The sequence below is a fragment of the Ostrea edulis genome, chromosome 5 (genome assembly GCF_947568905.1).
Source record: "Ostrea edulis chromosome 5, xbOstEdul1.1, whole genome shotgun sequence".
Lineage (NCBI taxonomy): Eukaryota > Metazoa > Mollusca > Bivalvia > Ostreida > Ostreidae > Ostrea > Ostrea edulis.
Genome location: NC_079168.1, coordinates 11,362,521 through 11,380,975, shown reverse-complemented (window position 1 = coordinate 11,380,975; position 18,455 = coordinate 11,362,521). Strand labels below are relative to the sequence as shown.

General features: G+C 33.2%; 1 protein-coding gene across 7 annotated transcripts in view; it reads left to right on the top strand.

Moving 5' to 3' along the window:
* The window catches only part of LOC125651957 (putative leucine-rich repeat-containing protein DDB_G0290503), a 104,893-nt gene that overhangs the window by 64,597 nt on the left and 21,841 nt on the right, over positions 1 to 18,455 (top strand). For 6 of the 7 annotated variants that reach the window (XM_056166673.1, XM_056166671.1, XM_056166672.1 and 3 more), the window contains 11 exons: positions 420 to 482; positions 1,470 to 1,532; positions 1,964 to 2,026; positions 6,013 to 6,072; positions 7,801 to 7,854; positions 8,002 to 8,106; positions 8,527 to 8,589; positions 10,290 to 10,352; positions 10,800 to 10,862; positions 14,730 to 14,825; positions 16,772 to 16,867. In XM_056166673.1, coding sequence (XP_056022648.1) covers positions 420 to 482; positions 1,470 to 1,532; positions 1,964 to 2,026; positions 6,013 to 6,072; positions 7,801 to 7,854; positions 8,002 to 8,106; positions 8,527 to 8,589; positions 10,290 to 10,352; positions 10,800 to 10,862; positions 14,730 to 14,825; positions 16,772 to 16,867 — 789 coding nt within the window. Of the gene's footprint in view, positions 1 to 419; positions 483 to 1,469; positions 1,533 to 1,963; positions 2,027 to 6,012; positions 6,073 to 7,800; positions 7,855 to 8,001; positions 8,107 to 8,526; positions 8,590 to 10,289; positions 10,353 to 10,799; positions 10,863 to 13,933; positions 14,055 to 14,729; positions 14,826 to 16,771; positions 16,868 to 18,455 lie in introns of those variants that run through there. The other variant, XR_008803387.1, reaches the window with a different exon arrangement.

The window sequence follows — 18,455 nt, the reverse complement described above, 5'->3', positions numbered from 1 at the left end:
ACAGTGTTTTTGTTTTATAAGTTTTCTCTCTAATTTTCAAAATATTTCTATTCTCATCCTGACCTTTTTTTTTTTTTTTTTTTTTTTTTTTTTTTTTATTATATACAAACTCACTGCTCTGTTGTCTGTAGACAAGCTTGCAACGAAAACAACCATTTTTTCCAATTCAGTACATCAGTGTATCATTATTGTTAATAATGTAGATAATTAATATTTGTCGTTTTTTCGTAATGTATAGTTTGTGATATTTGTTTATGTAATATATGTCTCTTTATAAAGATGTGGGTTACAACAGTGTCATGGCCTTTTTTTCAGTGCTTTTACACACACAGATATATATACTTATCATTACCTTTTCAGACTTGTTATATGTATGAACTTACAACTCACAACTGTTAATGAATTCATTCTCTTCGCAGAAAACATATCATCCCATGAAGAGGAAATTGAACGTCTGCAAAATGAAAACCAAAGCAAATTAGGTTAGTGTTTGTACTATGTATCTAAATGAAGTCCATTTACTGACCACGTAATGTATGGAGTGCCAGATTAACATAAACTCAAATACATGTAATTGAAGATATCTGAGGGTGATTTCATTTGTTTGTTTCTTTGACGACTGTTTTACTTCCCCTTGAGAATTTTCATCCATATTGAGACGTCACCAGGTGTAGGTGAAGTGCAACAAATTTTGACCTACGCTTGGTCCTCAAGGTCGCTGCAGTAAGAGTTCTATATCATGCCAGAACCTGTCGCGGTGCGGGAACTCCGTTTTTAAGGCCTCATATGAAAGACCAATGACTGTCATTCTAATGTTGAATGTTTGACAAAGGGACAGTTCCTACCTACAGGTATTTTTATGTTTGAAATTTAACACCGCCAAGGCAGGAGTGGGATTGAAATTTTTGTTCTTCCATTCATAAAGTGAGCGCTAATTAACCACTGAACCACTCCAACCGGTTTGATGAGGGTGGGAACTGAACACTAACTGGGGGAGAACGCGATTATACTGATAACAGATTGTAGGTCTCGAGATATGTTCATTTTCATCTTGTTTAATGAACCCCTACAACCTTGCTAAATTGCCAAATTGAATATTACTCTCGTAGTTAAATGGAGAATCGAGGCACACCCATATGATGAAAAGTCATATTTTTCAATTGTACACAATTCTTTATTGATTTAAGATAGAATTTGAAATTCAGTAACCTATGTCATTTTCTATCAAAATTATTGACTGTATCATTGTGTATTTTATTTGAAATCGTTGGAGAAAATTCATTAAGATGATGACTAATTGGCACATTATTGAAACTATCAAAATACCATGTTGTTTTAGGGTCATATTTTCAAAAATGTGCAACCACCGAAAATGCCCATTAATGGAGAATTCTTAAACAATATACACATCAGATACTTCAGATATTTCTTTGCACAATATCAGTATCAATTCTCTTTATTTCTTGCAGCTGAAAATGCCACTTTGGTACAGCGTTGGATGGCCTCGGAAGACAAAAGCAAACAGTTGTCAGGTTACTATGAATAATTTATCATAGTCAATTTGTATCATTTGTGAAGAACATGTATACCATTATTATCCACATAAACCCACAAACATCTACTCGATCAGTATCTCTTGCACACACATACATGTACCATGCACGCAACCTCCCACACACGCATACACAAACACATTCATATTACACACATGCAGACAGACACACATACATACACACATAGCACACACATTAATAAAGCACTAAAAATGTGCAATGACATGAGGCTTATTTAATTCTCAGGTTTTTGGGATGACCTATTCCTTTTTCAGGAGAATGTTATTACATAGGTATAAATGCAATCAAAGAGATACAAACTAGCACTATGAATAGGCCCTATATATCCTTATCATTTCCTTTTCAGACGTACATGTATTACGAGCTTTTTTGAATGTTTTTATTTTCAGAAATTGAGGAAGAAACGAGAAACTCATATCAAAAACTTGAAACTCGCCTGACAGAATGTCAAGGTAATGCAGAATATTGCGTTTCTGATAGTTCTCTGATGCATGGAGTGCCAAATTAACATAATTGTGCCTATTTTCAGATAATTGAACCCATCTTCAAATAACTTGAAGATAGATCTAATTTTGAATTACAGATAGGTCTAAATGAATTACCGTACTATGCCTAAATTCAATCTACAGAGAGGCTCAATTACACATCTTTAACTCATTTGAAAATATGTACAGTTCAATAAAAAAAACCCAGATTCATTCAAGACATCCCCACCAAAAATTTGAGGATAGGTACAAATCAATTTACCTGCTATACGTTAATTTTTTTTTCATGTTCAGGCTCTTATCATTGTATTTCGGGGGGGGGGGGGGGGGGGGGGCATCTGGGAGAAAAATTGGTAGTTGGCTCTTTAAAAAAAAATTGACTTTCAAAAGCAAAAAAATGTCTTTAACCAAATCTTCAAAATTCCTGTGTGCATGGGGAGTGGTGGTTCCCCCCCAAATTTCATTTTCTTCAATCATGGCCCGGGGGGGGGGGGGGTCTCTCTTGGTTACCTCAAAAGAACATGTTTTCACCAAACTTCTTTTGTTTACATGGGGGAGGGAAGGTCTTTATACTATTAATGCTCGTACTTCGCTATATAGTATACAAATTATTGAGTCTTGTGTCAAAGTAAGGATCGGGGTTAGAATAGGTTCTCAGTAGTGAGTACCCCTTGCTTGTCGAAAGTCCTTCAGATGAGACCACGAAAACCAAGGCCCCTTTTCACAGCAGGTGTGACGTGATATCCCTTCCTGCTCAAAGGTCGTAAGCATCGAGCATAGGCCTAAATTTTGCAGCCCTTCACCGCGGCAATGGTGACATCTCAGTTTGAGTGAAAAATTCTCAAGCAGGACATTAAACAATAAACAACAACCAACAAATTACATGTATTGACCTAGTGATATCAGGATTTTTAGGTCACTTGAGTCACTCAGGTGACATGAATAGCCAAGTAATTACGATTGATTATCACCAGTGTGAGACTGACATTATGTGAGACAGCCATATGAGATTTTCCTGTCTTGCACTGCTGCGACATTATTGATTATGACATCATGTATTGTGTATGATTTACGTTGCATATAGAAGTACAACTATTCGGTTTGGGATTCTTCAAATTTGAATTCGATATAGCTTTCTGGGGGCAGCCTTGGGGTTTCTTAGTTCACACAATAAGTGTAAACCATAATATATTCGGGTATGCTCTTTTTGACTGTCTAATTAGTTTTTGCATTTTTAAATTTAGTTTAAATAAGGTTTTAAATCTTTTCAAAGCTCCTTGAACTTAAACTAGACTGTAGATAAAAGGTCAGAAAAATAGTCCTTCATTATTTACTTATGTGGGATAGGGAATTTCCACCTAATGGACAAGATTCACTGCTCCTGAATTAATACACAAAACTGTAAATAAAAGGTTAGAAAAATTATTCTTCATTATTTACTCATGTGGGATAGGGAAATTCCTCCTTGGGGAAAATTTAAGATTCGCTGTTTAAAACTGGGCAAACCCAGACAGCGAATCTTGTCCCCCCAGTGAAATTTCCCAATCTCACATTCGTATTAGTGAAGGATTCTATAAGTCTTACAAGACACGATTAACAAACTTTTATCTCCATCAAATAATTGCCGCAACTGCTGGTAAAGGTTAAACAACACTTTTCAGTTGTTTGGGCATGACGGATGAAGATGCTAGCTGATATTAAACTTTTCGTGCCAGTTGTGATGTACTGGAAACTATAAATGACATATATAGACCATGGGCCAATAACACATTACCCCCCCCCCCCCCCCCCTCTAGGGATTTTTCTACACTACGATTTTTTGAAAGTGTGTATAAAATAAAGGTAAATGAAGGTTGTTTGATAAATTTATGTTGGGGTGTTTTCAAGATATGGCCATTTGAATTTATCAAAATTTTGGCAAATTCAACATGGCTGTTACGGTGTTCCATACCGCATTAAAGACGACACATTGTAAACAAACAATGGGATAGGGACTTCCCAGAGAGGACATTTGTGAGAAATAAGTATCAAAATAGAAGACAGTGTATTAAGGAAAGTGATACATATTTTTAAATGTCTACAAATTCATGTCTAAATACGAAATTATACAGTGTATACTACATTCCCAAAATAACATGTACCTATTAACATGTTTAATACTGAATAAACATTATGAAAAACTGTTCATTCCTATAGATACTATAATTCATAGGCCCTATCTTTATATGATATATATACAATCTTGAGTTAGTAAATATAACTTTCAACATAAAAATCATTGTCCACATTTCCATGTCTTACTAGGAGTAAAACTTGAGCATTGACGAAGTTGCGCTGAGTCAAGTAGACTGTAAGACTAAGAGATGTTCACTCAACCTGTGTTCACTATCGACACTTTCCCCGCCCATAAATGTCTGTTCTGTAATGAAGAAACTCAAGTACAAGGAAAAAACACAAACTTGTTAAGTGTGTGACAAAAACAATAGAAGCCATTTAAAAAACTCTGCATACAATAAAACTGACTATTAGAACACAATAAATTAGTCGGTTGATTGTATATTGTTTAACGTACTGCTCGAGAATTTTGCACTCATATTGAAGCGTAACCATTGCCGATGAAGGGCTGCAAAATTTAAGCCTATATGCTTGGCGCTTACGGCCATTGAGCAGGGAGGGATCTTTATCATACATTCGTATTAGTGAAGGATTCTATAAGTCTTACAAGACCCAATTAACAAACTTTTATCTCCATCAAATAATTGCCTCAACTGCTGGTAAAGGTTAAACAACACTTTTCAGTTGTTTGGGCATGACGGATGAAGATGCTAGCTGATATTAAACTTTTCGTGGCAGTTGTGATGTACTGGAAACTATAAATGACATATAGTAGTTGTTATTGTCAGTATTAATATAATTAGAGATAGGTAAAATTCAATTACTCTTGTATTTAAATCAATTATACCTATCCTTATTTCTTGGTATTTGTACCTATACTGTATCTTATATTCTGTAATTAACCTATTTTCAAATCAATTCTTAACAGTACCTATCAATCTCTAAATAAATTATAAAGAAAGATATAAATGATATTTCAATTAACATGCTCATTGCTGTACTACATATTCATTCAACATCATTCAGTTGTTAACAGTAACATAATGGTGCAACTAAACAAAATCAAATTCTTCAAAGGTGTATTTACAGTTCAATATACAAAATTCTGCATAGGATCAGTTTTGAAATAGAGGGAGGTTCTTTACATTACTGGTGTTGATTACGCATTACTCTGTTTACCTGACAAAAATATAGGGCTGACAGCGGATGTGACCATAAAGAGGAGATTGCACCTGATCTCACTATTGCTGTGTACAGGGGTCTGTGTCTATCTGATGTTGAGTAACTCAAAAGTGATAGGGGTGTTTCGGGAAGGGGTGTTCCCCTCTTGTATGGGAATTTGTTTTTTAAATTTCAAAGGTAATTTGTGCCATTTTAAGAACTTTATATTCTTATCTTTGGAAATTTTAGGGGGATATGTGCCCCTCTTGCCACATTAAATATGGCAGCGGGAAGGACTGAAATGTTTCGTTTCATTTTAATGTATATTTGTAGTAAGTTTGAAATTTGAAATCGAGGAATACCAACGGATTGTTGGAAGACCTAATCACCAAAAACAATGAAGATATTATCAACGAGGAACTCCAGCATCTTTTTAATATCTTCAGAATGCTTGTTTGTCGAATCAGAGTGGTGTTTAACACAGCAATGTTTTGAATAACTAATTGCTTCAAATGAATAAGAAGCAGAATTCCTGTCAATGGGAATTCCAACAGACTGTTTGAAAACCTGATCACCAAAGACCGTTTTGTAAATGTATTTTCTTTGTTTAATTTATACCCAAAACGTTTTTGTGGTGCATTCATCTGAATAAATTACAGTATATGTTATCTTGTCAGAAAAAGTGTCATCATGCGAGAAAGAAAATGCAGATCTGAAAGAGGAGCTTGAAAGGATTCGTAAGTACCGTACTTTAACAGATATAAACATCATTTGTTTAAGGGATGTGGAAATCAATGGTGAACTTTTGTGGGACAATCACGATATAAACAATATTTTATTCAATTTTGTATGAGATTGGGCCGCAGGATAAACTTGTCTTAGCTTTTCCCTAAGTGTAGGACAATTATATGTATGATGTGTTAGTTATTCCCTAAGTGTAGGACAATTATATGTATGATGTGTTAGTTATTCCCTAAGTGTAGGACAATTATATGTATGATGTGTTAGTTTTCTTCATTTTACAAATTCTATAAACAGTCGTGCACGTTTATTTCAATCCTTTACAAGATATGCTATAAACACGTTTATGACACTGATGCGGTATAATTTCTTTGATGACTAATGTATAATATGTTTTTTGTACTCGCCTTTCATTTGAATAAGCGTGGCTATAAACCATACAATAACTTAATTTATATTCTACAGATACTTGTATGGTATCAAAGGGAAGGGGTAGAAATCATGTCATACAATGGATTTAAACTTTTTTTGAGTTATTGTACAAAAAAAAGATTAAAAACAACAAGCAATTTTAGTTCGTTTTCCGTTACAGGGAGCACAAAATGACCATCCTCGGTACACGGCAAATTTGTGCTGTCCAAACTCTGCATCAATTTTAAATTCACCATGTTCCGACCGAATATTATAATCTGCAAGCATTTGCGTTAGACTCATGTTTGAGAATCTATAAGGTGTTTTCATTAATTTCATCACAAGCTGGAGACAAATAGGTGTCCACCTATTCAATATCGTCATCAAAATCTAAAAATAAGAAAGAATTAAGTCGCATCCATTTTTCACCCGATGACAAGCAAGGCAAACGAAACACGACCTGCTACAAAGAGTGCGAAAATTTTCAGTGTAAATCGCGAAGCACCACCTCCAACGTTTTTAAAAACGAACACCTAGCTGGTCTATCTTGACCAATTCAAAGGTTATTGGTTGAAACCCCTTTCGACAAAGAAAATAGATGTAATTTAAAAAGAGAATGTTTTTATAGGTTGTGTCTGTTCAATCAAAAAAAAAGATTAGAGATTTTGTTGTTTTCTACCAAAACATTTTAAATTAGGAATGCACATTTTTATATATACTGCAATGAAAAATAATGTGAGAAATAAAAGTGAAAAGATTGTTAGAGATTGCAAATTTAAGAGTATTGTACAAGATATTTTAAGGAAAATTGAATCATACTGGCTACTGACAAATTAATGTTACAGATCTAGGCTCACAAGATAATAGTGATGTTAATTTTAGACTTGCTGTTAAATCATGCTCGTGTGGGTTACGAGTTTGTACCGGTAGGTTTTATGTGACATGTTCATGTGTGGGTAGTTTGTACCGGTAGGTTTTATGTGACATGTTCATGTGTGGATAGTTTGTACTGGAGGGTTTTATGTGCATGATATTTTGTACTTATCTGTTTTATTTCAACGCGTTTTGGATATTTTGCAACAAGTGAATATCTTGTGTGTTGAACCGGCCACAACTTCAAAATAACATACTTCCCATGATGAACAGAACTGTATAGTCAATGGCGTAACTTTGTAAAAATACTTCTTTTCCATGAATGGGAATTGGATAAATCTACAAAGATATGATAATATGTTCATTTGGTAAAGAGATGTCGATAGATTGCTAGTTAAATCATTCTATTTATTGCATGCTTTAACTTTTTTTTAATATAGGGACTGATTATAATGAAAAACAGAAACTGACAGAAGAATTAAGCAGTTTAAAAGGTATTTGATTTGTAGAACATTAGATGTACGCTGATTGTATTCCTACACACATTAATGATAATCATTATCTATTGTTCTGATTGGGATCTTTTATATACAGCAGATATGTAATTATTTATATTTATTCGCATGTTGTAATTACAACAGAATCCCGTGACCAAGAAGTGAATGCTGGAAAGGAAAAGGACACACAAATAGAGCAACTGAATGAGAAATTAAAAGGACTTGAAAATTCATTAGCAAAACTCCATCGTATGTATTCTTTGTACATGGCAAATTCTAACCATATATTTCTATTGCTTTAGTTATTTGCAAATTGATAATCCTTCTATGAAATGAATTTAGCTGCAAATTCTAACCATATATTTCTATTGCTTTAGTTATTTGATAATTGATAATCTTTCTATGAAATGAATTTAGCTGCAAATTCTAACCATATATTTCTATTGCTTTAGTTATTTGATAATCTTTCAATGAATTGAATTTAGCTGCAAATTCTAACCATATATTTCTATTGCTTTAATAATTTGATAATCTTTCAATGAATTGAATTTAGCTGGAAGATCACATCATTTACCTCGCTATGATGCCATGCCTATTGTAACAGAGAATTTTGTAATACCAGTATCCAGTATTCAATAGCTGATGTTCTTACTTTTATTATGATTTTAGAGCAGTTAACTGAAAAAACCGAAGAATTTGAAAAGCTGGACATAGAAATGAAGAAACGAAATGGTGAGCAGTATTCATATTATAGTCATGTGACTTGTGGCATCTGGGGCCCTAATTTAGTTCTAAGTATAGGAGTTAGAATTCAGTGATATGAATTATATAATCATCACAATGTCAAGTTCAAAATATTTTTTTTAACCTACTCTAAATCTGTTTGGCCCTCATCTTTCCTGGGAGTGAATTTGATTCTTGATTTTATATATGAATACTTTTGAGTCCAAGTATTCTTAAATACACATTAAAGCTGTCATTCCCCCATGTATATGTATAGAACGGTTATTCTCTGGTGCAGTGGAAAATGTCAAGTGATAATTATTATGTATCTGTAGTATATAGAGGAGAGAGGAGAAGATCTTTGGCTGGACCGGGAATCGAACCCAGGACCCCTGCATTACTAGTCAGGTGTTCTAACCACTGAGCTATCCAGGCTGATATCCACAGTCCATATATAGCCCTATTTACTACATTCCTCCCTCCTTAAGTTGTCTTCGCCCTCGAAGACACATAACCCAGGTTCTTTTTTCGCCCCTGGCAGGACAACCTGCAAATTCAGGGATGGTGAACGGCACCAAATGTAGTCTATAAATGCTCATATCACACAGACACATAAGGAGAGTAGCTGGGTCTGAAGCTCCTCCTTCCAAACAGCTTAAAGATTTATAACATAAGGAGAGTAGCTGGGTCTGAAGCTCCTCCTTCCAAACAGCTTAAAGATTTATAACATAAGGAGAGTAGCTGGGTCTGAAGCTCCTCCTTCCGAACAGCTTAAAGATTTAAAAGAGTGAAATTACATTGTCATCTCATTAGAATATCATTATGCTAATCTGAACTCAGATTACAGTATTATGTTTAAAATGGTAAATATAGACCTAAAGAGAAGGTCATATGTTATTTAAACATTTTTGAAATGTCATTCTTTCCTATATATCTAAGATAGGACTGGTTCTCGTCCAATATTGTAATTTTCATGGAATGTCATTTACTATTAGCATACATCCAATATGCTCCATTGTAAAGAACCGAGAAACGTTGTTTTTAGCTGAAATTTTGGAATTTTTGTTATTGAAAATTACCTATAAATCCATCCTCCATCATATGATCCGAAATATTAAATGCACACCCACATGTCAGATCTTTTTAACATGCATGCATGCCTATATATATATATAGTTATCACAATGATAAGTACAATATTATTTATTGGGGTTCGGTAATGGGTTTCTCATTCAAAAACTATCATAAACACCTGTTGTAAAACCAGTGTTATCCCTTTAAGCACCTCATCTACCTAGATTTTTGTTATCCCTTTAAGCACCTCATCTACCTAGATTTTTGCATCCTTGGCCAGTACCGTCTTATGACAATAAACAATCATTGTTTTTAAAAAATGGTTTAAGTAAGATGCAGAACTCCGATTGGTCGGCTCGTGCCTGTACCGTATCTAACATAATAAACCATCTTTGTCTTGCATCCCTTACAGAATACTCTTTCAACATACCTTGTGTTACTCAATTCGTCTCAGTAATTGCCAAACAGAAATTGGTCGCAATAGCGTAGTACTGTGGTGCTCTCATTATCACCGAGAGACCTGGGTCTGATTGGTCTGTCAAACCTATACCTTTATACAGCTATGATTTAATTACTAATTCATGAATCACAATTGTAAGAAGAAGTATAATTTTTTAATTTGTTGATGATTTCAGAGGACAATGCCACACTTCTCCACAAACATCTGGAGGAAGAAAAGCGTGCAAGAGAATTCAAAGGTAAAAATGAAAATCGACTGTCTTTGCTGATATAAAATTTATGGTTTTATATGTACATGTAGTTTGTCTCAATATTATCACAAATTAACTTTTTTATAATTGGTGTATCTATTAGATAGATGGATAATGAATTTTCATCATACTTGCATACAGAAACAGATTGTTTCTAATAGTAGATATAATATGGTATCCTGAATGATATCTAGAAAGGCGGGGGACATTGGATTCTAATTATCACTGGTTATCATCATATTATTCTAATTAACAAAAATACATATTTCGCTCATGTAGTTGTCTTTTTTCATGCTTCATTAAGTTCTGCATTACAGATAATGCTGTTTGCTAATTGGTTGTTTTATTCAATCATTTTGTTACTGTACTTGCAATTGTTGCTTGATTGTCAAATTTCTAAATGTGAAAAGAATTGAATTAAGATTTGTTTCACAGATTCTTCGGAGCAATTGAAATGCACCAGTCAGGATCTCGAAAGCCAACTCAAGGCTACTAAAGGTTTGTTATTTCTAATACTGTCAGATTTTTGTATGATAGAAATAGTTTTACTACTGTAACATAATATTTATATTTACATGTGTAATTTCGTAACAATTTCACATGACTCATTTTTATCAAAAAATCGTTTTTGGATTCTGTATTTTGAATGTGTCTGAGAATTATATTGACATATCTCAGATTAATGGAATGATCTCTCCCCTTCAAAGGGGAGACATATTGTTTTTGTTAGTTTCTTTTTTAGGTCTCCTTTGTAAACTCGGGTGACCTGTTGCAATTGGTTGTTGTCCGTCGTGCATTAACAATTGAACATTTTTAACTTCTTCTTGATAACTACCATTTCAAATTTTTTCACATTTGGTATGAAGCATCAAAGGGATAAGGGGGACATAAATTGTAAATTTCAGGATTCCAGCACCCCTCAGGGGCCCTAGGGGTGGGCAAAAACTGCCCAAAATTGACCAATTTTCAAAAATCTTCTTCTCAAGAACCACATATGTGAAAGAAAACCTGAATGCATGGTGATGTAGAGTAGGAAGACCTCTATCAATATTTTAAATTTCATGATCCCCTGGGTATGGGTTCTGACCCCAGGCCAGGGCCAAACTTGTTATATATTGTTTATGTGTAAAACACTTGAATAACATCTTCTTTAGTGCTATTTATACTAAATTGAAACTAAATGGATAGAGCAGGTAGTCTTTTACCAAAATTATAAATTTGATCATCCCCAGAGTATTAAGGGTTCTGACCCCAGGGTAGGGCCAAACTTAGTATATAGTATTTATGTGTAAGTTTGCTGATACTGTATAAAATCTAAATGCATACTTGATGTTTTAATGTTAATACACCATTATTTAAAGTCTTTCATCAGTGTATGCACTTTTGAGGTCAGTGAAGTTTTAAGAACACGTCTTGTTTTATACTGTTGCTGAACATTAGAATTTAGCTTAGATATTCAGAACAGGAATTTTTTTTCTAGATTTTATAGCCCATGGAAGTAGTGATACTTTTTCACTAGTATTCAGGTGCCCGATAAGGCCTGTGGGAGTAGTGATACTTTTTCACTAGTATTCAGGTGCCCGATAAGGCCTGTGGGAGTAGTGATACTTTTTCACTAGTATTCAGGTGCCCGATAAGGCCTGTGGGCCTCTTGTCTTCAAACCAAATTTTGTACAGGTCGTAACTTGAGAACCCTTTGACATTAATACTTCAAACTTGGATCTTAAAGAGGTGGTATCAAGGAGGGGTCAAGGTCATTGTTTAAACATCAGAATCTGGCCCAGACCATAACTTGAGAACCTGACATTAGGACTTCAGTCTTGAAACATTGAGAGAGAACATTAAGACAAGGTGCACTGTACCAAGTTGTTTTTACCTTGACCCATTTCTTCATCCAAAGTCAAGTTAAGAAAAAGAAGACTCAACCTTAACTCTAGAGGCTTTTGACATGACAACTTGAAAGTTGGACAGCCTTGCTAACCCTTAAACATCAAGACTTCATACTTAGGAGTACAATAATTAAATATTGATGTAAGATAGATGACATTGATTAGACATTTACAATGGTCCTTAATATTGCCCGCCCACATCATATACATACTCTTGCACTTATTATTGTTGCCCCATTATAAGAAAGCCAAACTTTGAAGGGCATGCAGACATTTTTTTTTTTGTAAAAGGAAAATAAATCCAAAACAACAGTACCCACTAATTGTCCCCCACTGCAATGCGGAAGGGGACATAAAAATACCGGTGTCCGTACGTCCAACTTCACAACTCCTCAGAAACCTCAACGGCTTTTGTTCATAATTTGTAGGATTGCTAGTCACCATGTGTAGTTGATCATATTGTGCCACCATTTTGATTCGACAAATTTTATAGGAGTTATGTGACTTTGTTGAATTTGTACATGCTACACTTTAGGAACACTTTGTGGACACAACTCCTCCTAAACCACTATCCGGATTTCATTCGAATTTTGTAGGATTGTTAGTCACCATATGTAGTTGATCATATTGCGTTGTCATTTTGATGTGACAAATTTTAAGGAGTTAATCAACGGATTTTGTTCATAATTTGTAGGATGTTATGGGACTTTTGTGCTTCCACTTTTTTTTGTGGCGATGGAGGACATGGCTACGTGTAGCAATCTTGTTAAACAGGATTTGTGCATTGAACATTCACATTGCTTCTCTCTATGTAAGATTATCATATCTTGCACAATAACATATCAAAGTGTTTTTGATTGATATGTTATATGCAACGTAATCTAAATTTACATTAAGTAAAGAACTCATTGTGAGTAAACTCAGGTGACCTATTGCAGTTGGTCTGTGTCAGACGTTGTGCATCATCCGTTGTTCGTCGTGAGTTAACAATTGAACATTTTTAACTTCTTCTTGATAAATACAATTCCAATTCTTTTCAAATTTGGAATGAGTCATCTTTGGGACAAGGGGGGAATTAATTGTAAATTTCAAGACTCCTGCATCCCTGGGGCTTTAAGGGTGGGGCAAAAACTGCCAAAAATTGCTCAATTCTCCAAAAAATAATCTTTTCTACAACTGCATATCTCTAAGAAAAACTGAATGCATAGTGATGTATTGAGCAAAAAGTTCACTACCAAAATTGTAAATTTCATGATTCCTGGGGTAGAAGTTCTGACTCCAGCTAGGCAGGGCCAAATTTGGTATATATATAGTGTAGATTATGTTTATAGATTTGAAACATTGGCATAAACCCCAATTTATCAATTAAAAACGCTTAATATTAAAAAAGTAGCATGAAATAATTTAGCATAAAAAAGTAGGATGAAATAATTTGTTCATTACAATGAAGAAAAATAACGATAGACTTGTCCAGCTGTACTTTTTAATTCATGTAATGTATTTATTGCTCTATGTAAGAACATCATCTTATTGACCTTTGATCCTGTTTTACATATTTTAATTGTGTTATTGATTGTCACATAGGGGAGGTCTTCCTAGATAATAGAATATGCTTAAAGTTAAAAAAACCAACATACTTGTTACAAAGGTTGCTGTGAAAATTCTGTGTTTTTCCAAAAGATGCAGGACAGTGAAGCCCGGACATAACCTTTGAAAATGTGGATTCATCTATTATTCAAATGGACGAAAATGACTTAGGTCACCCAGTGCTTTCTAGAGACATTCTGAATCAACACAAAATGTAAATTAAGCATTACTTACTCAATAACATAACATTAATTCAGAGATTTAGTGGTTGATAATCCAATAGTTCTTTAAACAATGGATGAAATTTGATGCTCCGTATTATAAGCTTTTGTTAACTAAAAAACACTGGTATTAATCAATTACAAATATGAATTTTGCTTTGCATTCAATAAAAATTCAATAGCATATTTGCCAGGCATTTTGAAATCTATGTGTGTGAAATATAGGCATGTTAGCGTATGTATATACTATATAGTTCTTTATTTTAAGGTTATACTTATAGATGCCTTAATGTCAGTCTTCATTCATTGTACTAATCACGGGTTCCTGTTTTACATAACTATATTTATATACAATAGTTGTTATAAAGTGAAAAATACACGTTTATATTCACAAAAGTTTCACGTTATAACACAAAAGTTACGACATTTATTCGTGCAAGTTTTGCATTATAATACTGAAAAAATTTTGGCTACTAAAATGAGCTGAATGGAACCGCTTCTTTGTATTTAGAATGGAGAGGATAAACTTTCCGTATTAATTACGTCATGCCTCACTCTCAATTTTGTATTCTTTATGGGATTCATAATATGGATCATTGCTTTATCTCAACTTTTTCATGTATATAATGAAATGTTGAAATGAAATTTTCGTCTTAATCTATCTGCAGTACAACTGACACAGAAAGAGACGGAAGCTGAAGCAAGAATAAAAGAACTTCAGACCCAGGTGTCAAATTCAACCGAGAAACTCAAAAGCCTCGAAGGTAAAGCATGACTACAAAACAAGGAAACTCGGATCATTAATGAAAACATCTAATCTTTAGCAGAGCTGCTGACAGATGACAAATGTATTTTTCTTTGTGTTAAAGTAGAAATTGACGTTTTGCAACCACTATTGCATTAATGATTATTACAGCAAAAGTTACTTGGTTTAACCTTTATTGTAATGATTACAACATACTAATTTCTATTACTACAACAGCAGTTACATAGTACAATTTCTATTGTAATAATTCAGATATAGTAAACAATCATTATTACAATAAGTTACATGGCACTAATTGATCATTAACAAAAAGTTACATGATGCAGTTTCTCTGTTGTAATAATTACATTACACAAGATAACTGATATTACAATAGCAGTTACTAATTAGTATATCCCTTACTGTGGTAAGTACAATTTACAGTGACCATTATTACAGTAAAAGTTACAAGGTGGAATTTATATTGTAATACACATATAGAAGTTACACGTATAGAAGTTACACGTGTAGAAGTTACACATATAGAAGTTACACATATAGAAGTTACATGTTTAGAAGTTACACATATAGAAGTTACATGTTTAGAAGTTACATGTATAGAAGTTACAGATATAGAAGTTACATGTATAAAACTTACACGTATAGAGTTACACATATAGAAGTTACACGTTTAGAAGTTACACATATAGAAGTTGCATGTGTTGAAGTCACATTTATAAAAATAATGTTGAGGTCATAATGCCAATGCAACAAAATGTCAGATACATTACAACAAAAAACTGCATCTAAATTTAAAGGATATGTGAGATTTGAATGTGTATTTTTAAAATGTCTATTCGGGTAATGTACGAGAAGATGTGAAAACAAATTCATTTAATTTGTCTGCATATCATTGTGTAATTATCAAACATGGTAGACTTCATGAAATATTTGATGCTTAATTCAGGTATCTTTTTAATCTAGATCGATGAATAAATCAAGTGTGTTTAATGTATAATTACAAGAAGGCACTCAATAAAGATGTATAAATCAAGTGTGTTTAATGTATAATTACAAGAAGGCACTCAATAAAGATGTATAAATCAAGTGTGTTTAATGTATAATTACAAGAAGGCACTCAATAAAGATGAATAAATCAAGTGTGTTTAATGTATAATTACAAGAAGGCACTCAATAAAGATGTATAAATCAAGTGTGTTTAATGTATAATTACAAGAAGGCACTCAATAAAGATGTATAAATCAAGTGTGTTTAATGTATAATTACAAGAAGGCACTCAATAAAGATGTATAAATCAAGTGTGTTTAATGTATAATTACAAGAAGGCACTCAATAAAGATGTATAAATCAAGTGTGTTTAATGTATAATTACAAGAAGGCACTCAATAAAGATGTATAAATCAAGTGTGTTTAATGTATAATTACAAGAAGGCACTCAATAAAGATGTATAAATCAAGTGTGTTTAATGTATAATTACAAGAAGGCACTCAATAAAGATGTATAAATCAAGTGTGTTTAATGTATAATTACAAGAAGGCACTCAATAAAGATGTATAAATCAAGTGTGTTTAATGTATAATTACAAGAAGGCACTCAATAAAGATGTATAAATCAAGTGTGTTTAATGTATAATTACAAGAAGGCACTCAATAAAGATGTATAAATCAAGTGTGTTTAATGTATAATTACAAGAAGGCACTTAATAAAGATGTAGGAAAAGAAGAGAAACAAAATGACAATTTAAGTCATTTAATGTTTTAATATCGCAGAAGTTTTTGGAATTAGGATACTGAAACCTGACTTAAGACTTTTTACATATTATGTATGTTGGTGCAAATTGTTTAGGAGAATGTTTTATGATTATAATGTATTATTGACGTCATTTCAATTTCTCTGATTTTGCATGATAAAAAGTAAAACAGTGTATCATTCTATGTCATTAGCTCAATCGAAACAGGAAAAAGGAAAACTTCAAACAGAAATCTACAGATTGACGAAGGAAGCTGAGGGATTACGGAATCAACAGCAACAAGCAATTGGTATGTATTATTCTGTTTCTCCTGTGTGTGCGCGCGTGTGTGTTGTTGCATGATTAGCTCATTGGACGAATGGGATGTGTCCTTGTTTGCTTCTGAGAAAACACTGATTAAAAAGCCAAAAACAAAAACATAATTTGCAGTGTAAATACATGTGTAGATTTAGTGAAGTTTCTGTGTTTTAGAGTGTTTTATAGAGTTTTTTGTATATCTTTAGCCATCTAGATATATATAACCTTTTTGTTTGTCCTAATTTAAGGAAGGACAGACTTGTCCTGAAAATTTGACAATCTAATTGTTCATGTCGTTGGGTTTTTAGTGCTTTCAATAATTCTCATATTTGACCTTGTATTCACGCTGTGGATCTGATACTTATAGGTATCAGGTGTTGCTGATTAATATATATATATATAGGCAAGCCTAAAAACCAACAAACATGTAGACTGCGTTGTAAATACGTTTGTAGATTAGTGTAGTTGTATAGTGCTAGATGTATTTATATGTAGTTTTTGTTATTTTTCTCTGTTGATATTGACCACATTATGTAATTCTTTTCGTTTGTCCTGAAGAAGGGACGGGTCATCCCGAAAATATAATATATAAATATGCAGTTCCAAAATATATTCAATCACTAGCCCTTTCTGGATTTTTACAACATCCATCCTTGGGTGCATGAATACAAATATTGAATATAAAGTTGTTTATCTTAGAGACGTCTATTGTGACATCATGATAGTCTTTGTGAGGAGTAACCCAAATCTGACCTACTCCACAGCCAAAGACAACCATTTAACTATTATTATTAACAAAAGCCAAATTCAATTCAACTCCTGAAAAATACGCAGTTTCTACATGTGGTGACTCGAAGGTGTGGTACATGCCCCTTACTAAAAACAGGACCTTCTATTACTTTTAAATGAGGAAAATATTTCACTGTGAATGATAACATGTCATGCAAGTTGAAAAACTTACTATACTGCATTATTTGCAACGGGTGTGGCGAGGAATATATTGGACAAACCGGAACACAACTAACAGCGAGGATGCGTGTCCATCGCCAACAAATTAACGATCCCAGTACAAGAAATACCCCATGCAGCAAACATTTTGACACCTGTGCTAGAGGCAACTGCAGCGTATTTCCATTTTATAAACTTAAAACAGAATCAACGTCCATGAGACTTATGCTAAAGAAAATTATTTCATTAAACTGTTTTCTCCTAGACTAAACAAAACTTTAATCAATGCATGCATATGAAAAATTCTGATTGTTAAACCTTTTAATTCATCAACTTTTATGTAAAATTTGATGCAAATATATTGTCCAAGTCACCTTTCCCGAACTTTTGTATTATGACGTTATATAATGTATCTATTGCCTCCTCGCAAAGACTATCATGACGTCACAATATACTTTAATTATTATATTCAATATTTGTATTCACCTGAGGATGTTAAAATCCAGAAAGCGCTAGTGATTTGAATATATTTTAGAACTGCATATTTTTCTGCTTTTTTATTTAATTAGTTTGACTGTGTGATATCAAATCGATCTTTCTATTGGATTATATATATATATATATATATATAT